This window comes from Copidosoma floridanum, unplaced genomic scaffold, assembly GCF_036245765.1.
Source record: "Copidosoma floridanum isolate Cflo_tuat_1 unplaced genomic scaffold, Cflo_Japanese_pri ptg000029l, whole genome shotgun sequence".
Taxonomy (NCBI): Eukaryota; Metazoa; Arthropoda; class Insecta; order Hymenoptera; family Encyrtidae; genus Copidosoma; species Copidosoma floridanum.
Window position 1 is genome coordinate 1,775,064 of NW_028321906.1, and position 27,684 is coordinate 1,802,747.

A 27,684-nucleotide genomic window follows, 5' to 3' on the forward strand; every position below is an offset into this window, starting at 1 on the left:
TGCAAGAGCGATGTCGCGCGGCCCCCTTGAGTTCTCGCTCTCTCTTTCCCTCGGATAATCCTGCAGCGGGGTGAAGCCCCGTAAAGTGCATTAACGCCGGGCGCGCTCCCGGAAGCTCGACAAACGACGCAACATTGGGCTCGGGCGTGCACACACGCGCGCTAGCTGCCCCCTCCTCCGGTGTGGATGCCCCGGGGAGCAAAGAGACGGGTTCTTTTTCTTTTTCGTCATCGAGAGAAATGGGAAACGAGAGCAAGCGAGTCCGGCGACAAAAGGGACTCTCTCTCTCTCTCTCCACTGATACTCGTGACGCTGTGGCGACAGCTCTTCTCTCCGTGTTTGCTGTTCCCCTTTTTTCCCTCCTCCCTATAGTTTACTCTCACACTCGTGAGTGCGCGTCTCCCTAACTCTCTCTCTCGCGCGAGCGCGGTTTTCCCTCTGCCGAGCTAACGGTCTCTCCTCCGCTTCTTTTCTCCCCACGTCGGAAGACGAACTTGCCGCTGGTGCTCTCCTCGACTGCGTTAGGACCGAGGCATCCGCAACAAGGAAGTCCGCCAGCCGGCTGACGGCGTTGCAGTATAAAAAAAAATAAAAAAAAAGGAGGAGAGAGGAAACGAGTTGTTGTCTGCGTCAACCTGCGGCTTTCGCTCGCACGCGCGGATGGCTCTCCGTATATTATATACGATCGCAAACTGCCGAGGAGAGCGTGGATCGACTATACGCCCGATTTGGCAGTGCTTCGCCTCGTACACGCATGTATAGAGAAGTGTAATGCCGACGCTCGCGAGTATGGAGTTACAAGAGATATTATGTGTATGTATGTATAGCCTACGAGACTTTGTCTGGCTCATCTATCTGGTTTTTTCGAGCGCGGAGAGTGTCCCCGTTGCCTCTGCTTTACATCACTGGTGAGAGCGCGTCAGGTGTTCAAGGTTACGTTATAGGAGGGAGACGCGAGTCGCCGAGGAATGTGATACCAGCTAGCTGTGTGTGTATATGAGGAGGTTGTACGCGAAACTACGCTCAATGAGGCGTCTCGAGCGCCAGGGAGATATTATATATATATATATATACGCGTCATATAGGTGCGTGAGGCTGCTGCAGGTGGCTTTTTTTTCTTGTTGCCGTTACGGAGCTCGCGCGCGTGGCCGGAAAAATGCGTCATCGAGCGCATGGATCTCGCGCCGAACGAGAATTTATTGCAAAGGAGAGGCTTCTGTGCTCCAATGGATACGTCGTGGAAAGTGCCGTGCGCTCTTGTCCGATGGCTATTGGATTTTTCTCCTCGCGCCGCTTGGAACGTCCAATAAGAGATCTTGGGTGGGGGAGGGGGGATAGTAAGGGGCTACACTTGGGACCGCGTTATTAACAGTCCGTTTGAGAGTGTGTTTATTTCAGCGATAATAGCCGCGTGTCACCTGTTGTTCGAATATGGTCACGTGCGGAGACCGTTTTTTTCCATCCCGCCGTTGCCGGTGATAATAGTGACGCTACGACTTCGTTGCGCGGGTTATTTTTAATCTCAGCCTCCATCGGAGGTAGCTCATTGATTCCCGCAGGAAAATTTTCCAACCACGTGCGATGCGCGCGTCCGTTGGATTCGCCGAGCGTTATTTACGGCTCGTAGCGCGGCCGTGAATCAACGCGCGAGTGCAATTTAACTATGTTGAAGAAACCCCTCGAATCGGGGGGTAAAAAGCTACTCAGCGCGGGGTACATTGCTCGTGGATGCACGGAAATTCTTGCGTTTCACTCGACTCCTCTTGGACGGCATTAGCATAGAGCCTTTGATAAGCGTATATTAATCGGTAAAAGTGCCCGTAACACTTACCCAAATAGCGGCTGCTGATTATTCGGAAATTCAGGTATACGCGCCTCGTGTACCGAAACTGGCTGCTTATTCGGACACATTGTATACTTATGTATGGTCCTTGTAGCGTCATTAGTTGGCTCATAGGAGGCGATCGAGGCAAAAGGAAAAAATAAAAAAAATGTCATCACCGGGAAATCGCTCAATTAAGCGAGAGACCGAGTCCGATCGAACAAAAATAAATGGAACGGAAGCGAGTTTCGACAGATGTCGATGATTATAACGAACAAAGTCGCAATAAAAGCTCTGCGCACGTGTGTACCCGTGTAATACATGTACATGTGTAAAGGTACGAGACGTGTTTTGCCGGGCGTAATGGGGTATCGTGCACGTTTCCAGGTTTGCGGAAGCACCGTATACGTTTGAAAACGTCATCTCCAGACCGGTGGTACAAGTAAAGAGATACCTACTACTCGCGGCCACCATATTCTATAACATCTGCACTCTAAGAGTAGTACTATTGCTAAGCTTCTCCTCCTCTTCCGTAAAAAAAACTCTCGGGGTCTCCTTCGACTGGCGCACGCACGCGTTATTCCGCGAGAAATGAAATCACACACGCCGAGCGCATGATATATATATATATATATAAGTCCGCGTACCTACAATAATGTATTATATTCGCCGTTTACCGCAAAATCATCTTTGCGTGGAATTGTGTTTGCGCGCAGACCGAGTCGATTGTCGTTATGACAACAGACGGCAGTAATGGGGCTGCTAATAATAGGGCGCCGCGGAGGCCCTCTCGTATGTGCATACACTTGTGTGTTGTAGTATACGCGCGTATATTCTCTCGCGGGACGCGTGTACGCGCGTACATACGATATAATGGCTCGTATCTCTCGCGTTCGCGCCCGAGCTCAATCAATCTCTCCCTCTCAAGTGCCGTTTGCCTCCTCTTAAAAAACACTCTCAGGTACTCAAAGTATAATTCTCCCTCCCCCTTTCTCGAGCGAGTATCGCCGGAAACGTCGCTTTGACAGGCTGCACTTATACTTCTGCGCACGCGAACGATTGAGAAAGGGAGAAGCAGTACACACCCAGCCCCCGAACCGTGGGGTAGCAATTTGGTTATTACACGCTCGCGTGTATGCGCGTGTGTTCGTATCGGCTTATTATTTTCGTCTGGGAATCAAAGCGGCAAAAGCGAGACGCGTAGCCTCGCAAGGCCGACAAAACCCGATACGTCCACCATCTGGCCGGCTGACCCCCGCGCGCATCCTCCGCTCCCTTTTTTTTTCCTCCCCCTCTCTCTCCCGGCCTTGTGTGTCCGCGCGAGAGGAACATACGTCGGCGTAATGCGCAAGAGTCGTTGTTTTCCAGCCTCACCGCGAGTCTCATTTTTCCCGTCTTTTGCAGTTTACGGCTCGCGCGAGGCGTCTTCTGCGGTCCGGCGCTTTTCTCCGGGGCGACACTCTCGGCGCGAGCCAAGCGCTCCGCCGTTCTCTTTTCCTCTCCTTCTACTTCTCCCGTTTGCTATTACCGCGTTTCTGGAGCGTATATGACTTCTTCTCTCGGCTGTCGCTCGTGATGTGTAACTGCTCTCTGCGGGTTGGGTGTCCGAGAGAGAACAATGTGGGTGGGCACAGCGCGCCTCTTTTTTTTTCCTCTTTGATGTAATGAGGTTTTCTCTCCGAGGCTCGACTTTCAAAGATGCGTCCCGCTGCCGTATTGTACTTACCCACGTAACGAGTGGGCCTTTTACTTTGCCCCAGGGACATTATTCTCGTGTCAACGAGCGTGTATTGTTCGGCATCGAGAGCGCGTGTTTCACTGGCGAGGTGGTCTGTGGACTCTTTTTTTGTTATCCGAACAAGGAACTGAACGGTTTTTCCGATTTCTTCCGGGGAAAATGACAATCGGATCGAGAGATCGGCTACACGCGGTGGATCCGACTCTTAATGAAATCAAGACTCACTCTTTTATTGGATTCGATTGCCGATGACACAGTGACCCGCATAAATAAATGCATCGAGCGGCTTAGAGGGGATCCAACGAAAGTGGTTTCCGTAGTAATTAAATGTATCTCAAGTAAATTCTTTTGCCGATGATACGTCTGCAAGCATACACGTGTACACCGTCCAAATTTGTATTGGCCAGAAGGGATTTCTCATAAACATGCGTGTACTTACTTATTCGCGCTGAAATGGTGAAATAATAAGGTCATAAATCAAGCGTGAATACATGGAGATTTTCTGCGGTACCTGTATAAATTAGAAAATTGATGGGTGCACGGATGAGTGGTGCAAGCGTATCGGGAGATAGAACCAGCCAGACGTGGGAATAGCTGCATTTGCATGAATATTAATTACTGGACCTCTACAGGTGCATTATTTCGAGAAACTTTCACTTGGAACCTTTTAAAGCGCCTTTTAATTGTCCACTCGAGACTTCTGCTTACCACGTGTCAGTATGTACGCTACACGTGTTGGGAGTTCACGCTACATAAATCCGCGTTTATTTACAATTCCCAAAGCATTTGGAGATTAACTTCTTAGAGCCGAGAGGCTTTATGGCGCTAATCATCTTTCTTTGCGAGCCGAATGGTATGTACGTAAATAAACACGCGCAAAAAATTGAGTAAGAGACTATTACACTGTTTTCTTCGTCTCGGCATCAATCCGATATTTACAGTCAAGTGTTAGACCGATACACGTAATCAGAGTTTGCTTAGTTTATTTCACTTTTGAACTAATTTAAAGTGAAAAGTTTCATGTATAAAGTTTTTTTTACTATTCAAAATCAAAGTTCACTTTGATATACTTACAGTGAGATTAGATTAGTTGGATTGACGTGGAAGTTAATAAATTACGTATATTTTATGTTTTTCAATGAATCGTGTGTAACGTTGTATAGTTTAGGTGTGCATCGACTTTTCCCTGCTTTAAAGGAAAACTTGCTAGTTCTAAGACGTACGATAATATTTGTGTAGTTAATCTCACACACAGTTCTAACGAAATATTTTTAATGACTAAGGCTTATTCAATATAGTTGCACAAAAATTATCTGCTATTGTCGTTAACTTATTTACATTTCTAAACTACCTTTCATTTTCTTAACTTCAAAAGAACTATCAATTGCATATTTTGGTTTTTTTAAATCACCTGTTAAATTTTTTTCAGGATACAGTCAGTAGATTGGTTGAAAAACTACAGCCATGACTTCAACATTCATCTATAATAGAACTGCATTTTATCATATATTCCTTAGTAGCCCATAGATCTGGTACTTATTCCCATTCAAAGTCTTTTGGTGGTCATTGATATAAACTAATTATTCGTTCCTTAAATAAACGTTTTTAATAGACACAAAATCTCGTACCAAGATAACATACTATAACAAAGTTGTGCAAACTTTAGAATTAAGCTTATTAAATATACAGTACCCCAAGATAATTCTAAAGGTGTTCATCTTCATCACTTCATTCTACCATGTCCTACTACAGAAACCTGTGCACGTATGTTTGCTAATATCTCACATTTTGAAAACCCAATTTGTATCAAATTTGTATTGTTAATTTTTTTGATGACTTTTCTACATCTCTTACACCAATCGATCCTCAAAAATTTTTACCAGGCGTAGAACCCTCACTGTCGATTCATTTTATTTTTTTCTTTTCATTTATTTGTTCATAATTAACAGCCTTGATGTATTTTTACCGTTTAAAATATTGTTCACAAATATATATACATGTTTCATTTTTCTCATTATTAGACCACACATTCTAGTAAATAAGCGTTGTTATTACTTTTTAAGTTTATTACTTACACATTTACCCCCGATGATTTAAACAAAAAGCTTTTTTAATTTTATTTGTATTAAATATAATTTATCTCAACAACTAATCCTAACTGCTAATAAAGCTTTTAACGGACACAATCTTAGCTTCAAAAAATGTACCCCACGACGACGTAATCTATCTAATCGGCTCTATACGACACTCTTTGAACGTTCAGTTTTCAATATCATCAACTGCCTGTGAAGTAATCTTACGTTTCTTTTATGGCATATTAATTATTCTGGTTTACATAAGCTTCATCTTTTTGTTCTAAGAAATTATTTCTAGGATCTTGACTGTGTCTTTCACACTAGTTCTCTATCTTGTGAATCATTCCTTACCATCTTACTTTTTCACTACTAGCTGTTTTTTCATTTTTCTTCAATTTTGTTATGAATTTATAATGTATCATTCATTCTAGGTTGGTTCATCTGTGCCTCTGTGTTCCACCTTTTTCTCTCTATTTTCCATTGCTTCTCGTGTTTACTGAGTTAACAATATTTTTAACAGCGTCTTTTATCTTCATTTTAATCGCACTGTTGTCTTTTCAAATAAGACTGAGTAATATCTAGTATAGTAATTTTAATCTAAACCTTACGAAAAAATGTCATACGTGAGAAGTGATGAAACTAAGCCACAAACTATGTAACTATGGCTTTTTGGTGCTACAAAAATGTTCGCAGAAAATTTATTTGTGAATTTTGATATTTTTCTATATTTTAGATTGTCTGGTAGCACAAAATGAATCAACATACGTAATTTTATAACTACGCAACTCTTGATATATTGAGCCCTAAGCGTTACAAGCTGCCTAAGAGTAGATGATACTAAATACTTAAAAAGTTTTTTTTGTCCGTCACACTCTAACATAAAACAAATTAGGACTTATAACGAAAACTACTCTTTAGCATTAAAACTGTTAATCTCATACAGTTTTTTCCGTTAATTTATGCACACTAATTGGTTGAACCTGTAGTTAGTTGTCATCTTTCAACATGGATATTCTTGACTTTTGATATTTGTTTAAGCTGGTTCCTATTTTATTATTTCCACAGTTTCATGTATAACGGTCTTTTAAATAATTACTGGTTTCAAACACTTAGTTTCACAATCTTGAATTCTATCTAGCTTCTTATTACTGCTGATTTTCTAACACATATTTGCACTATCAGATTCTTTCATCTTTCATTCAAGGTATGATTTTTGTGAAATGTGAATTATTCATTTGATTCGTATTATTTTATACATAAACTAACTAACTAAATACACCTGTACAAACATGTATTTAAATGTATAACTTATGTTGCTCTTAATTACCAGATGGTGAACGTTTGTAATATAGTCAACCAAGGAACCAAGTACAGAACTACGTTAGACAGTCTCTTGAGGTCAATTTATACATTCACCTGACAACTATAGATTAAAATTTTAATCAACCAATGAAATACCCTACTTCTTGACTAATTCATAAACATGAACAAATGTATCTACTTATATAGTATTCACACGCAAACAAGTGGTATCTATACTAAACCGGTAAAAATTATTGAATACCTAGAAGTAATACTAGACACTACTATTAACTTCTTTAACAAATACTCAAAAAACCATTAAATCAGTACCAGTAATTGCTTACTGGTGGGATTAGAAATCATTAGTTTTTTTCACCAAACGTTATTTCAATTATTTTTTGGGTCACTGAATGCGAATATCAGATATTGCAGGAATATAAATTCAATTATTTTATCGTCTACACCCTCCTTATTATCTTATGGATATAAGATTTCGATTTTTCACATACTCGTTCTGCTGTACAATATTTTCTTTGATTTAAGGTTCACTTATCAGAAATCTGGAGCATAATTCTCAAAATTTTATAATCTGCACTCTCGTATGTATACTATTCGTTTTGTATTTGTGGTTTTTTTCATTTATTTACAAGACATCCATTGTAAATTTCTTTATTTTAACGAATTTAGAAAGAGTTTTTAAAGTTTATCAGCACACCCCATTGGAATTTCATGGATATGTTACTACTTATTTTTAACATGATTTTTTTATTCGTTATACACAAATCTACCGTCAATGTTTCAGTATATTGCGGAGAATTTCAAGATGTTTGATGCCAAAGTTCGCTCAACGTAACATTCTTTTTAAATACCATTTCTCGTCCTTCAACTTTTCTCTAGTAAAATGTAGTTTATCGTGATAAAAATTAAGATCTTTGCGTGAGAAGTAAGTAGCTATAAAAGTCCCTATTTTTAAATGCATGTAAAAAACGTGCAGTCGTCTACTGCTTGATGATTTCAACCGGTTAGACTAATGTTTTTATAATAAGTATTATCAGGTTGCAAGATCCTCCTTAAATTGAAACTTACATGATGTATTTGTAAGATCAAGTCCTCAGTGGTTCTGCTAAAAAATAGCGTACAACAAACTTGAAAAATAGGGTAGACTTTAGAGACAGGAAACTGTATAAACTACCTGGTCTGTATCGTATGAAGTATATCATGTAGACAGCACACCTACTCGGAACCAATGTATCATTCAAGAAAATTACATTCACACACACATACACACACACATGGATCGAAAGTGAAAAGTGGTGTTCCTTAGTTGCGAGAAAGAAAAAGAGTGAAAGAGAAAGAGCTTGTCAGAACAGTAATTGATGCGACTCCATCGTGACTGCCACTGGCTTAAAATTACATTTCCAAGTAGACCATCCTTTAACCAACTGCAGAGTCGGCGCATTCTTTAATCGTGCGTTGCTTATTTCGAGGCAAAATAACGTGGAAGACTATTTTTAGGAGTCTCAAACATTCTGCAAGGGAGCACGTATGAGTGTTTTTCCAAGGAACACACGCGGAAGGGTCAAAATGGGCTCTGCGGAACTCGAATTAACGTCCCTACAGTTGAAGATTCACTTGGCACCCTCTCACGTTTTGGTGATTCTGAAAGCATCAACAAATAGCATCAAGCCTTGTACAGTCATAAAGATGAAAGAGCGAGAGAAAGACATCGGAAAACGCCATTGCTAATAACGCACCAGTACAAAGCGAAAACTTTTACAGTAGATCGTATACAAGAGAAATCTTTTCGTGGAAATGGTGTGCGTTTGTTCAGCTGTCTATCTTATCAAACTTCTTTAGCGCACGCGGTCACAATCGTTGGCAACGGTTTTTCATTTCAAAATAGACTTCTTCTAGAGGACTGTTCACTCACGGGCACTCGCACACTTGTGAGTAATCATCATCACCCTTATCAGTCCTACGGAAGCTAAGTTTAAAAAAAGAGGAAAGACTCGTGTGTTTACGAAATACGATAACATAACACTAGTGCATGACCGAAGCAAGGGTCTCCCATTGTGTCCTCGTTACCGTACAAACATATAGTTATGCGTATGTGCATACAGTACGCACATGTATGAGCGCTGCCTGCAATTAGATGGCTGCAGTGCCACCTCAATGACTCACTTGTGGATGCAAGACGCAAGAACTGCGTGTATATACACGTACCATACAAGTACATACTTCTCAGCTCCTATTACAGTTATGTACACTATTTTCCACCTTATCTTTTGGACGGAACCTTTTTCGGTCCCGCGTGCATTGATCGGAGCGCAGGTGGCGCACACAAAAATATTTACCGATTCCACGACCGTAACACAGGGCCTCCCTTTCTTTTAGTCTCGCCATTCTTCTTTTCCTTTTTTTTTGTTGTGTAAAACTTTCGTTTCTTCTCTTCTTTCACCATCTCTCTCGAGTTCTGAGAGTAGTTGGTGCAGAAAAGAGGGTTGTCAAACCAAAGCACGACTAGCTCATCGAACTGTGCGCTCTGTGCATCGTCAGCAACAGCTGCATTTTGTTCGTGGGTAGATATACCGATTTTTGTGTTGTCGAGGAGTGACGATGGTGAACCGCAGGTGAAAAATTTTCAACCGAAACTACCAAGCGTCTGGTTATTTAGATTACCCACAGACTCGGGACACTGTGTGATGGATAGTTAGTGGTTGTTTTCCTTGTTGCTCTCGCGTAGGTTTTGCGATCGGAGAGATTTTTCTACCAAGAGCTGAACTTCAACTAGCGACTAGGTTCCTCGCAGTGACGAGTTTTGCGTGCTTGGACAATAATGGAACAAAGAATATTATGGAGGGACCGCTGCAACAATATATATTTATGTCTTTTTTATGCACATAAGCTTGATAGGAAAGAATCATGATGGGGGTCTCTGACAAATACATAAAATGGTAGAAAGTGAAAGTTCTAATATTTAAAATGAAACATAAAAATAATGTAATAAATTATTATTCATTTTATTCAAATAAATATATGTGTGTCAATCTTATCTTATCTTACTAATATATAAAGCAAAGTCGCTAAAACCGTTGTAATCACTAACCGCGAAAACTACTGAACCGATTTTGCTGAAATTTTGCATACCGATTCTTGACACTTCCTAGATAGTTTTAGTTTGGTTTTTATCTTGAAAAATTTAATAAAAATAGCAACAAATAAGCTCAAAGTTTTGCAAAAATACGCCAGCTTTTCACTTTAGTTCGGTAGGTGGCATCGACATAAAATCGAAGCTACCTGCAACAGAATTGAATAAGTATGGTTATAATACGCCGGAGCGTCGCAGAAATTTCTGCATTCGTCTACCAGCAGTTCATCGGGCTGTATCGAGAAAGTAGATGATCGTCGTGTAGCTGGGTACCCCGGTTACCGACAACGCTCTTCTCCAATAGGCAAGTGATCTAGGTCTACTATCACCTTGAACCTCCTGAATTGACGAGTGCAACCGATAAAAAAATCATTCCAACCGATGACGTCTTCGGTGGAGTACCAGGAGACGTGTCTAGCCAGACCATATCCTGCTCCAACCCTTCAGGGTGATATGGCCATACTACAATCTGGCCTGGTGCCGTCAGAGAATTTTATACTCCAAATGTAAGCCAGGGTAAACAGCCCTGAGGGGCACGCGCAGCCATAACGGCTTCCTTCTCAGTGGTCGTGTCACTCGTGTCCCCAACGGCATCCCCACATTTCCCCGTCTAACGATGAGCAGTTGGTGATCCAGGAAACAACCCAAAGACGAGATATTTTTTGATCAGTGGCATACCTCTCTTATGTACGGTCTCCGTCCACATCAGAGACTCCAAGGGTAAGAGTCAAGCTACCCGCAGCTGGCTCTCCATCATCAAGAATAATAATAAGGAATGACTGGAAATTTTACCACTGGCCCTTTTCAGGGCCAATGGAAGCATTTACGTTCTCTACTCAACCATTAATCTCATCGGTCCTTTTAAGGGCCACCTAAGTTTAGATTACCTTGACAGCAAACACATTGTTACTTCGATTTCTGGAGATGATTCGAATGACCGACGACCCTATATTACCCTCTCAACTCTAAGCATTTAACCAGGAATCACTGATCCTTTTCAAGGTCTGCGCTGGGCGAACCTTACAGCTATAAGGGGAAAAAAAATTTGAGCCAATGGAAGTCTCCAACAGGCAAGCATCACGAACCAATCTCTACTAATCTCTCCACCATAGATCATCAAAGCAACTGAGTCTGCAAAAAAAAGTGCTTTCGACACCAACATCTTCGACGTTATATCAGGAGACGTTAGAAAAGAGCACTACAACTAGCCCCAAAGCTTCGGACTTTGTAATTTTTCTCCCGATCAGTCTGGGTCTTCAATAGCAGGCCAGAGAAGATCACCCTGAGGTATCCAGGCAGTCACAATTGCTGTAAACTTTAGTCAAGAAAGAGTTTACTGAAGAAGCTCGCCGGTCTTTTTTAGGGCAATCGGACGTCGAACTACCTTGCCAACAAATACATTAGAACTTAACAAAGTTGACAGAAAGTAGCTTTTAGGGGTCACAAAAGTCGTAAGCATGCCAATAGTCGCAAAAGGATATATTGGAAAGAAAACTTCAAATATATCTAATGAATACAATTTGAGGCGTCAAGAAACTGACGCAGAAAATTTATCAAGATTGGAACAGCCGAAATCGCCAAGTAAAGAATCTATTACGTGAGAGATCGGCTTTTCATTTTACCCTCACAGTAATCTCTTAAATCTTTAAAGATCTAAATTTAAATTTTTAAATAAGTAGAAAATATATTTGTATTTTTGTGGCAATAAAAATGTAGAGATTGAGCTCCAGGACTTTGTTGCTCTGGTAATAAAGTTGTGAAATAAGAGAAAAAAAATTTTTTTTAATATATATTTTTTGGGAGTTTAAGATCTTAACAGCTGTAAAAAATAGCTCTTTTCGTAAATTATACGGGAGAAACTGCAAATCAACCGCTTTTTATGGCTAACGATTATTTTATGGCATAAGGAACGCACGGTACTTTTCAGCAGAATTACAATTTTTTAATTTTTACAGCTTATTATTTGACCAAATAAACTGTATGGATTGCGAACAACTATGCTTTTAATAAGAAGATTTTAGTTTTGAGAAGTGTCAGGAATAAATGTAAAATTTCTAACTGAAAACGTTTCACATTACATGTAAACACACTACGGTGTTCCATTCAGTAAGTCTCGGGCGAAGCCGAGACGGGGGCTGCTAGTTATTTTATATACAAATGCGTACTTGTAAATAGTCGGTTTTAGTTATCGATGATGAAAACAATTATACGAGATGCTTCATTTGATTAAACTGCTTCGAGTCCTATTAATTTTTGGCTCACCTTCAAATCGATTCGTTAAAAAAGTTCCTCAAGTAATCTGATATAAATCAGATTCTCTAGAAGTGTGGACCGAAACCTCATTTGATTACGGTTAAAAATCCGTTGGAATTTTTACACGATTGTACGTGTAGTTTTCGAGATGTCAGCTTCTAATGTTAGTAACTAATTGAACACGTGAAGCAATTGTACTGTGTCAAAAATCTTACATCTTGCTTAGCATGCAGTTTCTATACCTTCATTTATATACATAAGGAAATTCACAAGAAATATCCCGTTTTCATCTCTTATTTGAATAAAAAAAATAAACTAAGTAGATTTTTTTGAGCCACACCCTTGAAATTAAGCTTAATTTACTCGTAATGTCATCTTACAATTTAAATAACCCTATGAGATTTTTTTAACAGACAAATTATATGGTAACTAATCTTTTAAAAAATATATTCAATTTTATTGGATAAAACCAATGTACGTATATCCATACAATAATACGATGTATTGATGGTACGATCAAAGTTTTTTAAACACATCTAGCTGTTTGCTTGTGATGATGGAATGGAAACAATTTTATTATTAACTCTGAACGGTTTTATTTCCATTCATCCATTCAATAAATAAATCATATGCTACTCAATATCTTTCTTTTGAAGAGTCAGGCAAAGATTTACTTGTGGTGTAATTGGCAGCATCAAGAAATTCTTAAGGGATGGTTTTATCGTCGAATGTTTCACTCATCTTTACTTTCAACTAAAAATATCAAAGGGACAAGGAACTTCTATAAACATTGTGGAAATTTACGTAGTCTTAAGTGAAAAAAGCAACAGAAATATTAACTCTTGAGTGTTTTTTGGTATGGTAGAGGGTAACCACGTCGTTGTACCACTGAGTTTACTATATTCTGATGAGTCAATCCGATTTTCTAGCGTACATAAGAATAAAAACTACTGCTCATAAAAATGCATCAGTTAATCTTTAATGGTCAAATATAAGTTTTGTAAAAAATATCAACTGACTTACATCAAATTAATGTTGAGTGCTCAGCCTTCCGAACAGAAAGACGAATTTCCTTCGAATACTCCATTTTTTTACCCGTCAAATTAACACGATGGCTTATTCATTTGTTTCATAACCAAAATAAGTACAGTTATTTGATTTTCATTTCTCCTTCAATCATCTCATTACAAGTAAAAACATTTTTTAATATTAAAACATGATGGTACTCTAAACAGTAAATACCTATATTATCCGCCTGTCTATTCCGCCCCACCTTTCCTTACATAAAAAACTAGGTATATTTAAGGGGGTTATCGTGATATTTCATTTTCTATAGAATTAAAAAAAAAATTATGAGACACGCATTTTATCACTACACATAACACATTAAAATTTTAAAGAAACTAGCTCTTTAGTTTTTGAGAAAAAAAATCTTAAAGTTTTTCTGTTATACATGGGCTCTTATGGAGAGAGGTCGTCGCGAGCTAACCTATCACGATTACCCCCTTAACGACAGAAGTAATGAAATGTAGTGCCGTTACTATTTTTCAACCATAGTTCTACGAATAAACAAGCTTCTCATTACATTCAACTTTTTTTTTGTTATTTTGTGCAGAAATACTACACTTGAACATAATTTTTCATTTAAATCTATAGCTAGTGAAACGTACAAGTGCAATGTCCTGCAACAATCGTGGAAACATTTGGTGTTCTGTTGCGAAACAATTCAATATTTCCAAAAAAAAAAATTAATTCAATATTTTTATTTAGCAAAACATATGCTATCATTTGTATACTAGTAGTTTTCGTACCTGGTAGCGCATGTTGCTAGGGTAATCACCAAGCCCGAGAGACCTGTGAAGCACTTGGTGCTTATGCTTGCCCTGCTCAGATGCACCACGGGTGCAAAACTAATTTTTTCTACTGAGGGTGCAGTAAACGTTCAAAGGTTAAAAAAACGCCTAAAGAATGAAAACTATTTGTTTCTAGTATGGGCACAAAGTATAACTCTGTTGTGGCTCTACAGATCTTGATTTTTTACATCGAGATCTTTGCAGAGCCATAAAATATGGCTCTAAGTATCCTTCCCAACGCACGTTGTGATGAAAAATTGTTCGCACCACTCGTGCAAGAGGTCATGCACCAAAAGTTTTAAAAAATCTCGCCCAAAGCGCGGGAATTTTTTTGTGTTAGTTCCCAAGATCCGAATGATGTTTTTCTTTTTGAGGGTGTAAAGTCGTACTTTCTGCCCTGAGATGGCAAAACACTTTTTCACCCGTGGGCTCAAAGTAGGTTAAAGGTGATGTAAAGTGAGACCTAAGGACGCAATGAGTTTGCGCCTATGGAAAGAAAAAAATTGTTTTATGGGTGTACTTGAATAAACCACCACCGTTTAAATTTAACAATTAGTTATCATAAAGCTTCTCACAATGAAAACTTAATTGGATCATAAAAAAGTATCATCCAAAAATATTCAGAAACGTGTTCAATTGTGTAGGACGCTTAAAGTGTATGTTTTTTCCTTAGTATTTCGATTTGTATTTTTTTTGCGGGAGCCTCGGATCGTATTCTTAACCGCAGAGAGTTCCGTTGCGAGTCGTATTTTTTTTGCAGAATCACAATTTTTTCGTGAGAAACGAATTTTAATTTCTTTTTTCGCAAGGAATAAAAATTTATTGTGGTAATTCAAGAAGGATAACTAATTGAGTAACTAAACTATGTACGTCTGTGTGACTCTTACGATTTACAACGTAAATTATAATTAAATAATAGTGACTTCAGTCTCGAATTCAAAAAAAATTTTAAAATATATAACCATACAACGTTTTACTTTTGGATAATTGTAATTAACACACTGAATTATAAAAAAAAAATTTTCTATCAAAGTCCAGTTATATAAATAAATTTTAATACTTTGTAGATACGTATCAAATATATATATATATATGTTTTTCTTTTGTAAAATATTGTCCGTATGTTATTCTAAAAAGTATAATTTTTTTGTCAAAATATTGCACTTTATTTAAAAAGTTTGAAGTCATATGATTTTATTATTTATTATTTCCACCAATGCAAACTCTTTTTCGTGGCCTACAAACTCTATTTTTCGAATTTTGGGACACTTTCTACGATTAGTATTAAAATTATTTTTGTACTACAATCACACAGCAATGACCCAAACCTCTTTACACAATCGTTGGATACAAAACAGCAAAAAAAGAAAAAGGTTACAGCCCACACACCACCCACTTATTTTTCCAGTCAATTGATATAATTACAGCCCATCCTTACCGTAATATATAACTTTCGGTGTCCATTGATGATGAGCCAACATTCGATGAGTAAGCACGTGTCCTAAAATTTACGGATTGACACACGGAGACCTACTAACACGTGAATGTTGTAAACACGAATCTTTAGTTATAGTGTGCAACTCGATTGTATGAGCGTAAATAATCAGGTGCAGGCATTCTAGATGAAAAGGTGGGAAGTCGACGCCGCCGTAGCACACTTCCTTTTCCTTAGCCTTGACTTCTAATAGCCGTGAGAATCGAGTTTCAGTCGCATGATTTGGCGAGTTTTATTGTTGCTTTGCGCGTTTTTTTCTTTTTTTTAACTAATATTTGTATAAAGCGCATTTAATTACCTATTATAAACGGGAAAATGGCATGAAATTAAGTAGATAACTATTAATAGTATGATAATAATTTTTTTATAATTTTTGTTGCAGGGCACAAAGATGAAAATGAGCTTCTCGCTGTCCTCGCTGCAGCCCTCTAGCGATAGTCTAGAGCGAGCGGAGCATGCGAGGATGAGATTGGATCGACCTTACAACAGCCTTACCAAAAAAAGGTCAGTGTAATCCTATTTTTGTTTTATGTCTAAAGATTTTTATATCCCGTAGAATGAAAATATTTACAAGTAATCAATCCTCCAGTTATGATTTACTTTTTAATAATTGATGAAAATAGTTTTATCACGGTTTTGTTCATCTCTATAACTTTAGAAATTTGAAACAGTTCAAGTAATTGGGAAGTTAATCAAATCATTATTGTAAAAGAGGCAAGCTGTTTCGTTTACAATCTGTAATTTAAATAATTTATCATATCACGTACCATTCGATACATATATTTATTTGTTGGAGAAAAAGTTACAGCTTTAACTAAAATGGCTACTTAGGAAATAAAATATTGATATTGAATACTAATGACATCAAGTCAATACTATTTTTCTCATGAAGAATCAATGTGTTACGTAACATATATTATATACTGTAAGCTTAACTTTTTATCATCAACCTAGCTACTTTCACATTTAAGTTTATTTCACATTCCAAACCTTTTTTTCAATAACGTTAGTACATCCGTTTTATTTAAAAGTAAGAAAAAAATCCCATTTAAAAAAATTATTTGATAGGAGTCTGACGAGTATTACAATTTAATTCAGACTCATTAACTACAGCTGTTTTATATACTTATGTGAAATATTGCAATCAATTACTGTGGATAAGAGTGTGTCAATTACCTTGTCTATTACATACACATATGCTGAAAACAAAAATCATTGTACTAATATGTCATAGTCTTTCAATGGTTAAATTTAAAAAACATATCAAAATAAAAAAAGTAAATGTTTTATTTAAAAAAAAATTTTTAATTATGGTTTGTATACTCAACTTTTATTTTAAAGTTGTGGTTATAAAGACGTACATTTGTAAGAATGGTATCGAATTGTAGTATTCATAAGTATGTATTTACATATAATGCTTTTAACTACTGTATGTGTAAGTAATCATTAGTAAATACTATTTTTTTTTTTTACAACAACATTTTAAAACACTTAAGCACATGGACACTAAGAGTGAAAATGTTACAATTAGGCATTTGAAAAATATTCAGAATACGTAGGATTGTTAATTCTTATTGATGAAAAGCTCATATTTGTTTAAAAACTTTGATTAGCTTTCTTAAGCTCATAATGTGATTTTTAATGGCAGCTAATAGACCAGAAAAAATATTATTTGTAGTTACAGAGATTCAAAAGATTGCTACCATTTTTTGGAGTACGCATGAAATATAGTCAAACATGTCTTGACATAAACAAATAAGATCTTTATCAAGACGGACTTTCAACTTTCTGTATTTTGCTTGCAATCAGATACATCTATAGGTATACCAAGACATAAAATTGATTTCCTCATTACAGGAAGGAACCAATGCAAGAACAGTGTGCTAAGAACTGGTCTGGAGCGGAAGATGGCAAAGACGACTTTTGGGCTGCAATACGTACGAACTATGATTACATCATGGATACAAATCTCATTGATACTTGTAAGGTTAGTATTACTTTATGTATTCAGGAGAAATATGAGGAACTGTTTGTGACAATATATTTAAGTTGTAAACCCCTTATTTAAAAATAGGTGATTTTTCGAATCATTTACCGTAGGTAAGAGTAACACATTAGTTATTACAAGTAGATACATTTTTAATGAAGACTACGCTCTTGTATATAAGGCACGACTAATACCTTTATTACGAGAGAAAAAAATAAAATTGAATCATACGACATGTATGTAAAAGTTTGTAGATTTAAAAAAATTTGTGTTAAATACTTTGCCTAAAATATCAACTAATGCATTATTAACTGTTAAAAATTTTTTAGTGAATTTCGAGTAGTTCATGTCGTTGAAAGTGTTCAGAAAAATCTAAAACAATTTAAAACATGTTTTTCTTTGTTAAGAGCATCAGAAAGACGATGTACACTTTACAAAGTATGACACACAAAGATATCTTTTTGCTTCCAATCCAGAACTATCGTGTTAAATAATTTTTCGTACGAGGAATATTTTGTTTAAAATAGGAAATAAAGTAAAACAGTATTTGTATTACATTATAGAGAAAAACATATACGCAAAGACTTGAAGTTTTTTGTATGATCTACAGATTTTATGTTTGTCAGTTTATCGTAGAGCGCGAATTTTTTACTGTTATGGGCAAAAACTTGATTTTTCAACGATTTTCGATAATTTTTTTTGTAGAGTGATTTTATTGCATAAGAGCTACTAATTTTTGCTTTTGATTGAACAAAAACTGTTAGATGAGTAAAAAAAATTTATTTCTTAGGATTGCCAAAAACCCCATGTTACTTAAATGGAAAAGAAAAACATCTGGTGACACGTGTATATTTAACTTTTATTTCGGGTTTTATGATGAGGAAGTTTATTTTAGGGTAGGTACAAATAAAGAGATTCCAGTAGGTACGTGACTGAAACAGAAACTATGAAGAATCGGACACCCTACTATTTATGTTTGTTTTTATTCTGCATCTGCCTGAGAAAACATTTATTGTCGCACGTATATTTAACCTACATTTGCGATACAACTCGTTGGATGAATAAATAAGTAATCGTCATAGCCATCTTTTCATCAGTGTTGCAAGAGATACCAGAAAACATGAAAGATGCGGTTTATTTTAACCATCTACGAATTTTTTTAAAATTATATATGCGCATACAAGTTCTTGCAGTTGATACAAGTTATGTTAGTAAGAGATTGCATGTGAAAAAGTTTTGCTTTTTTACCTAGGCATTATGATTTGACTAAGCAGTTGGAGTAGATGTAAACAGATTTTTATTTTTAGTTTACAAGTATGCGAGTATCTACGTCATACAAAGTATTTGATCCCCATACAAAGTAAAAGTTGGACAATGTATTTTATATTCTTCGTCAAAGTTTGTATCACCAATAAATTTTCTAGTGAAAAGGTACATTTGAGTTGATAAATAGTTGGAAAATTTTTAGGTCATTCTAAATACAATCAAAAAATTCTTTTGCTTCACAAATTACTATCAGGTCATCTAATGAAATCGATTTATCGACTACTGAAAATCTCGAGTGGTCACAGTATCAGGAAAACATGACTGTTTTAAAAAAACCTAGCGTTTTTAGTTCCCATAAGATAAACAGGAAGTACATTCTAAAGTTAAATCTGATGTGAAATCTTGTTGGTCTGTTGACAAATATAATTAATATAATAACGAAGTGAGCATGTCCGGAGAAATTACTGCGTGTGATCATAGGATGTAAACTACGAGTGAAATCGGACGATGAATAATTTCTGTTTATTCGAAATCACTGTTATTGAAACCGCTAATTATTTCGTTACATTCAATCAGTTGAACGAGACAAGTCAGTGTAATGAAAAAAAAGTGCAATTCCTCGCGTAAGAACTTAACGACAGTTACCAAATTGCATGTAATTTAGTTGTGAAAATTTTGCAAATACTCGTAAAAAGATGAGTGACCTCTAGTTGAAATATTTCATCAACTCTTTCGTACTGGAGGAAAGACATATTTTTAGAATGCAATCTCAAAGATTTTAAATGTGAAAATAACTCATGTTTTTGAATCAACAGGAGGCTAATGGGGAGTTGTCATGGGACGAAGGCGACGTCGCAACCGTTTCCTGGGGCCTGAAGGAAGTCAGCTGTCAGTTTTCCGAGCTTTACTCGTGGCTGCGAGTTCTTCAAGAGCTGGTCTACTCGAAGGAGGAAAATTTACTGGATAAAGGCCTACGCGCGGTACGTGCCCGTGTGCGAGTGTGTCGTGCTTTCGAGTCCGGCTAAATTCGCTCTCGGCTAATTATTCACACGTGTAGTCGAAATACGAGCCTTCGGCTCAAGGAATGTTTGTATAATTAATACTACGCGACGCCTGCTTCCCTTCCACTACACCGAGTACTCCTACAGAGCACTTGTTGTAACAAAGTTTGCTCGGAATAAATGTGTCGTGGAGTGATAAGAGAAACTTGACTCTTTTCTCGATTCGTTATAATAATGTTAGAGTTGTTGCATGCAAAGCTTATGCTAATTAAACGCCAGTGCTGATTTGACGTTTAGAAAAAATTTATGACTTATTGGCTGAGGAATTAACAAACTAATTAAAATGATTAAGCTGCTGCTTACCTCAAAAGTCAAGCGTTTTTTTTTTTTTTTTTTTAAGTTCCTCTCTTATCAAATAACGTATGGTACACAAAATGTTTCTAGAAACTATAAGGTAATAATTTAATTTTACAATTTTCTTATCTAGCTTACACAAGTACCTTAACTTTCCATACAATAAAAGTTTCAAAACAGAAATCCAACTATGATTTTTTAAATGAAAAGAAATTTTTATTATTTCAAAATATCTAAGTACAATAATAACACGTAAGAAAAACTAAAGATTTTTTCTTAAAAATCGATATTATCGTAAGCCACAAATTCTTCACAATATTTTCTTACGTAAAGTTGTATACCTCCTCGTTTTAAAAATCTTATAAGGTAATGTTATAAAACAGAAGAATCGTCACTTAAACTTGTCTTGTAACTTTTATATTTTTTTTTATCCTACATTACGCAACCTCATTCGCTGGACTTGCTTTTACTTTTCACGTAAACTTACGACAACCACATTTGTTGTACAATGTGTGCTTTTGATGCGCACAGAATTTTAACAAATAATCATTCGTAAAAATAACGGATAACGATGAAAAAAGATGTCCAAAATTATTTAGTATTCTTTTTTTCAAGATTTTGTTAACATTTTACATCATTAAGAAAAAAAACAAAGGTTTACACATACTACGTAAGAATTACGTGCAATACGTTGTAAGATTTAACGATTACGGAGATTTTCTATTTTTTGTGTCCAAAAAAATGCAAATAGCTAATAAAGGGAGAAAAATAAAAATTATAACGTTTGTAATTACTAAACATTCAGCAAATTTTACCGCGTAAGAAATCAATAGCTCTCTGATGCAAAGGACGGATCAGCACTTGAAAGACACTAATGATAATCCTAATGCTCACTTTCAGGCTCACACAGAGGAGCTGCGCCGTAAGGCTTACCGCAGACGATTGTTCAACGAGCAGTCGGAGAAATTAATTGCTCGGGCTCCTTCCTTAAAGGAAGAAGTCTCATGGAGAGTTGATCATCTGAACGCCAAGTGGGATCTCGTTGAGCAGATAATGGCACCAGTGCAAAGACCCGATGAACTCGATAATCAAGATGTTTCCGCAGGTAATTATCGCGCCCTGGTTTTGGACGCTTTGCACCTCGCCGCATGACATTTTGTACTTTTTAACTATTTTCTCTTGGCAAATTTTGGTTATGCATACGATAAACAATGTTAGAACAGGAAATCGATTGTAAATGGGTAGCTATATTGATGAATGAATTAATTAAAGTTGCATGAAATTAAATTTCTAAATTGCCTTTTTCAGGCACGTTTGCATGCCTAGGTCTTTCATCGCGTGTCACGAAAATGTTACGACCTCAATACGTGATCTCAATGTTTGAAATTAATCTAGAAAATCATTGAAAGGGAAAAAATTACACCTCAGAAAATCTGACAATCACAAGATATTTCTTTATTATACATTGGAGCTTTTTTTAAGCACTTTAAAATGCAATACCGATTAACTGGGTCCAAACTTAATATGCAAATATTTAAATTATAACATTTGTACTATTTCAGTAAACAAAGTGAAACGAAAAACTTTTTAAAGTAGTAAGTGAAAGGCGATCAGTTTTTGATAAAAATTGAAAAATTTATTTATCTATTCATTCAGTTTACAGCATTGCAACTAAATGAGAAATAAAGTTTTTATTGTATTAAAAAATAATAGAAGTAGAACATAAATAGAATAACCTTAGCTTGTTTCTTCTTGCAAAATTAGCTAATCTCTTCTCGTACTTAGCTCTAACTTGTAGAACAACGTATCAGATAAAAATTGAATTCCTACTTAAAGATTTTCGATAATCGATAATCCTTGTCTCCCAAGTAAACTATATTTTGACTATTTTAGTTGACACTTTATGAAAAATACTTGCTGCAAAGTCCTTTTAATCTCTCGACTAAAAAAATCCTAAACTTGTGGAAAAGAAAGAAAAAATGATTGTGCAGCAGTAAAATTGTCTTTGTTGCTTTTGAAATATAATGTCAAGAATCAAATACCTATGTAAATCACAACCATAGGCACATAGAGTATCAATAACAAGACTTGGTTCTTGAATCCATTCACATGCATGTATGCTTGAAATGATACTTAATCAAACGGATCTATTGTCTTCTGTATTTTTCAAGGCTCCGTTGATACTTCTTCCATAAAGAATTACGTAAGATATGTTTTATAAACATACATCTATGAAATATCGCAATCGTTCAGTATTGTTAAAAAAACAGTTATATAAACGCATAAAAAAAGTCATGCATATTAACGAGACAATGCATGATTTTTGTGAGTAGATAATTTGTATTTTATCGTGATACATCACTTTAAATGATTAACACAAAACTTTTAATATACACTGTGCATTTGCAAGGCTGTGTTTATATTACTTATAAAATAAGAAATTATTTTTTTAATCCAATTTCTAAAAGATTTATTTTACCGTCAGATGTCCTTTTTAGAATGTTACACTACTGTAACTATATGATGCAGTGTGACGGACTAGTTCAAGCAAGTAAAATCCAAAAAAGAATAATGTTAATCGATGTCATATTGAGAGAAAAATGATCAGTCTTTGCACCAAAAAAGTCTTTAAAAAACATTTGCATAACTAATGTGGTAGTATTATACACTCATGTACTAGAATCTGTACATACATGCTCTTTTAGGAATAAGTTAGGATACTTGGCAGATGACTCATTTTTGTATGTAAACATTTCATTTCATATACAGGTGTAGACTGGAAGACACATATTGATTTATCATCACAAGTTTACCAAAAATAATTAAATTTTTTTCCAGCATTGTAATATGGTAGTTTTCGTCGGATAAGTACCATCGTATCCGCGGCGATTTTGCGGTCCAAGGGACGTAATGTAGCCACGGAGCGATAGCGCTTACGTGAAGAGTCTATTTTTCTTATCGAGGGCCACTTATCCGACAAAAACCACCATTTCTGATACATTCTGAACACCTTGCATTACATATTTTTTGTTTACAAAAATGCTTCTCGAAAACTAGGAACAAGTACTTGTTTGAAAGCAACTTAGCAGCTATAGGATAATAACCCTGTAGGAGTAAAGTAGCTACAAAAAAAGTGTATAAAAATGCTTGCTTGCGGGTGATCAATTCTGAATTCGATGACGATATGAAATTATCTTTGATACAAAAATAGTTTTTGATATAATTTTGATGTATCACCATAAATTTGCTTTAGGCTAATGACCACTTCATTTTTTTTTAACTACACAATTTTAAGAATACATGCTTCATTTTTTTGAGTACTTACTGATTGCATTAATCTAACTAAAACAATTTAAAATGACTGAATTATTGTACATATCAAAGAAAAGATGATAAAAAGCGAAAAATGAAAAGCTTTGTAATTATTCAGGAGATGTACATTTATCATTTTGTAGATTTACTAAAAACTTAGACATTACCCGACATGTAAGTTATTTTTGTAAGTCGGAAAATGTTTTTCCGGATGAACATGAACCCCTTTATGATAGCTTCTTGAAAAAATTAAAACCGTAGTAAGTATTTTAATCATTGAAAAAAACATATATTTTCGGAATAGTACAGGAGTTCAAATGTATACATTCAGATAAAGTGAAGCTGAATCGTTAAAAATTTTGAGACTTTTATGTGTGACTATCCTGGAGATTTGTATTACCTTGTTTTGAAGATTTTGTGAGAAAAAAATAACCTTTGTATAATCTACCCTCCAAACCATCATTTCATCAAAGTAACAATACAATAATTTGCCATACGTATCGTACTGATTGCGATACTATAATTCAAAAGACAAAACTTAATAAAAGTACTATCATTACAACTTGTACCTAAACAGTCATTGCAATCCCTACTGTATAATTTACTTAAATAACTATTAGTCGATTATCATTTTAATGTCAACTAAAAATTTTATAAGTATGAAATGCAAAATTTAAACATGAATGAAAAGCTACTCTCAGCGAATAAGTCTGGCTCTTGAATTCCTATGTGTCTGCGAGACGCATACGACATTTAATGGGAAGCTTATTTCTGTACTGTAATATTTATATCTTTGACCCCACAGATTTTGAGCATGAAGTAAAGTGCCTTCGAAAATGGCTGCGTGAAATGGAAGCTCGTCTGCAGCCGCTCAACTTCCGAGTCGACTGGAACAGGACCGAGATCGAGGAAAAAGCTATAGAGCATATGGTGAGTCATTTAATGAAATTTCTGTACGTACTTATCATTATAGTAGGATAATATGAAAAAACAAGTGTCGTATTATCTGTAACGGGCAGTGTCTTAACTCGCAATCTGTATAAAGATTCCATGCTTCATATTATTCATCACATTAAAACCCTTGGAACAACCATAACAATAAAATAAATCACATAAACAACCACTAAACAAAGTTATGACTGCTAAGTTTGTTATATTATAATAGATCTCATTTTTGTTACAATACAGTTGATAAAATTAAATTTCGCGGTTTGCTAGTTAAGACACGTACTGGGTGTTTTCCGCAATCGTCGCACTAGCAAGTAATTTTAGGTTGCGCTCTACGTTACCGTCAGATCGGTAAGTCAACTACCTTGAATCAACTGGTGCTCTGTTCCGTAATCTGGCCAGTAAAAACAGCAGATAACAGTCAACAGCAATAAAATCTTCACTTTTTTCTCGACTTTCACGTCGTCTGCTGTTTAAACTGGCCAGATTACGGAATAGAGCGCCAGTTTAATTCAAGGTATAGTTGACTTACCAACCTGATGGTAACGTAGAGCGCAACCTCAAATTACTTGCTAGTGCGACGATTGCGGAAAACACCCACTGCGTGTCTGTTTGTACCTAACGTTGGTAAGTGAACGAGCCAGCTATAACTGTTAAAGGTAAGTGAGATTCCTGCCTTACTTCTAGATGGTTAGTTACGAGAAAATATGTTGGTATGCAGGCTGTTGTTATGCTATTGAATATAGGTGTCTCTGTGGCTAATTTTCTTTGGTTCACAAGCAGTAAAAAAGTACTTGAAAATATTTGTAAGTTATAATATGTCACACTATTATACACAAACAATGCAATTTAGAGCTATTAGAAGCGTTTCCAAAAAGCCAGCATTAAATCAACATTTAACGTTATTGCATTAATGGTTTGGCTTTGTTCTTCAAAACTTTACTACCCTACGTATATTTTATGTTTCAAACAAAAAATTTAATGCGAAATTGCAAACTTTTTCTTTGCTCTTTAAGACATAAGGGTGCCCAAATTGTAGCAAGAACAATTATTTAAATTTGTTATTTTATTAATATCCAGGATTCAAATAAAACCTTAGAAATTGGTATGCTCTCAATCATAGATATATTGTTTAAATAGTTGATTTTAATTTATGTAACTATTTTAAAAGGCTTACAATATTTTATAGATAATTTTAGTAGTTACCTGTAAAAGTTGAAAATTTAAAAAAGCAGTAGGAGCTTGATGTCACTTTTGATCTATCCTTTTTTTTCATAATCATTTGAGCCTAGGAAAAAAATTTTTTTTGTTTAATCTATGTTATTGTATATTCTTTGGAAAAATAGTGAATAATTAGGAACGTTTATTCGTTCCCAGTTGATATAAATTTCAGTTCTAAGTATTTATCAGCAATCCACTGGACGATCTTGATCCGAATGAAGACAGTTGTACAACCTGTACACGATATTCCAAGTAGCACTAACAATGAATGAAGCAATGCACAATAAATATCCCGTTTTTGTCCCCCATTTTAATAAAAAAAAAAAAAATTGTTTAAAGCACACCTTCAAGATAGGGTTCATTTTACTCGTGATGCCATGCACTATTAGGAAAAAATTTGTAACACGAGGTTTAGTGAGAGTGACACCCTTCTTCCGCGATTTGCATTTTAATACCATATCTATAGCTATGTAACATGTAACGTTGCATTTTCAGCTCGAATCGACGTTTTCACGTCGACGCGAAGCCGTCCCGGTACAACGCACTAAAACACCTCCGATTACATACAACACCTGAAACAAACAAACTCTACGACCCAATACCCTCTCAAACGCCTTGGCTTGGCTCAGCTCTCCCGATGTAGACTCTTAACTAGCCGTGGATTGTCCGTCAGGAGGCGGACAGTTCCCGAGGGAAATAATTAGGATGTGAATATCTCACATTCGTACAAATAAATACACTAACAAGGATTTCACTTTTAGACTACTCTTTATTTCATTTACAAAGGATGAACACTTTTAAAGAATCGACGCTACCTCCGGCGCTAACTCGCAATTCGCACTCTCTCACGCGGTGCTACCGTTCCCGTCTTCTCGAATGCATTGACTTACTTGCGATTCAAGCGATCACGCCCACCAAGCTCTCTTTGACCCGAACGTCTTCCTCTCGAACCAACGAATTCTCGCTCTCTCACTCTTTTAGTAATCTCGATCCCCCCGCTTACACTTCCTACTGTGCTCCACAACCTCAACGAAATCCCTAGTACCTTCAACCACATACCTTATCCTCGAAACATCCTACACTCGCACAACCTTACTTCGGCGCCACATACTATGTCCCTCTCCCTCACTTTTCCACTAGTCGCTACCCTTACCACGCACTACGCGAAATACCTCCAGGCCACCATCTCCAGGAAGTTGTCAGCGTCGTGTCCTCGCGATGTCGCCCACTGCCATCCTACTCCTCGTGATTGCGTAGTCTTTAGCCAGGCTGCAGATGATGCCTCCCGTAGATCGCCAAGAGCTGGTGACGGACGTAAGTTGAACGACGTCTCGATGGCGCACACGCTCAACATCCTTCCCTCATGAAGGCCCGTCTAGGAGTCCTCTCAGTCTCGCTGCTCGCGTCCTACTGCCTCGAAATCTCTTCCATCTCTTTTTTTTCCCCTACTTCTCTCATACGACTCAGCTCGCACACGTCTCGCTCTTCCCCTTAACTACACGTACAAAATACAATCAATAATTACAATAATCGCTACAGTCCGTCAACCCATCTATTTTTCCACCAACCTACCGATTCACACTAAACTGTACACGTATATGTATATCTCTGCACACACAGTACTAACGTTAACATCACTTATATATAGTCCTTTAATTGCACAGGGTACACAGGGCATTAAAACGAGCCTAAAACCTCAAACTTTACATCGAGTTGAGTTTTGGTGTTTTTCGGGCTAATATGAAAAATGACCCCATCATAAACATTAACATGTACATCGTGGAAAAAGAATGTTACCCTTACTGAACCTCGTGTTCAAAATTTTTTTCTCGTAGTACATTACACTACGAGTAAAATAAGCCTGGTTTCAAGGGTGTGCCTCAAAAAAATTTTTTTTATAAAAATGGGG

At 36.5% G+C, this 27,684-nt stretch overlaps 1 protein-coding gene across 2 annotated transcripts in view; it reads left to right on the forward strand.

Annotated features, from left to right (window-relative positions):
• The window catches only part of LOC106637219 (uncharacterized), a 187,964-nt gene that overhangs the window by 15,979 nt on the left and 144,301 nt on the right, over window positions 1-27,684 (forward strand). For both annotated transcript variants that reach the window (XM_089596132.1, XM_089596133.1), the window contains exons 2-6: window positions 16,069-16,190; window positions 17,544-17,673; window positions 19,755-19,919; window positions 21,195-21,399; window positions 24,412-24,536. In XM_089596132.1, the coding sequence (XP_089452258.1) occupies window positions 16,078-16,190; window positions 17,544-17,673; window positions 19,755-19,919; window positions 21,195-21,399; window positions 24,412-24,536 (738 nt within the window). In that variant the 5' untranslated portion in view covers window positions 16,069-16,077. The remainder of the gene's footprint in view (window positions 1-16,068; window positions 16,191-17,543; window positions 17,674-19,754; window positions 19,920-21,194; window positions 21,400-24,411; window positions 24,537-27,684) is intronic.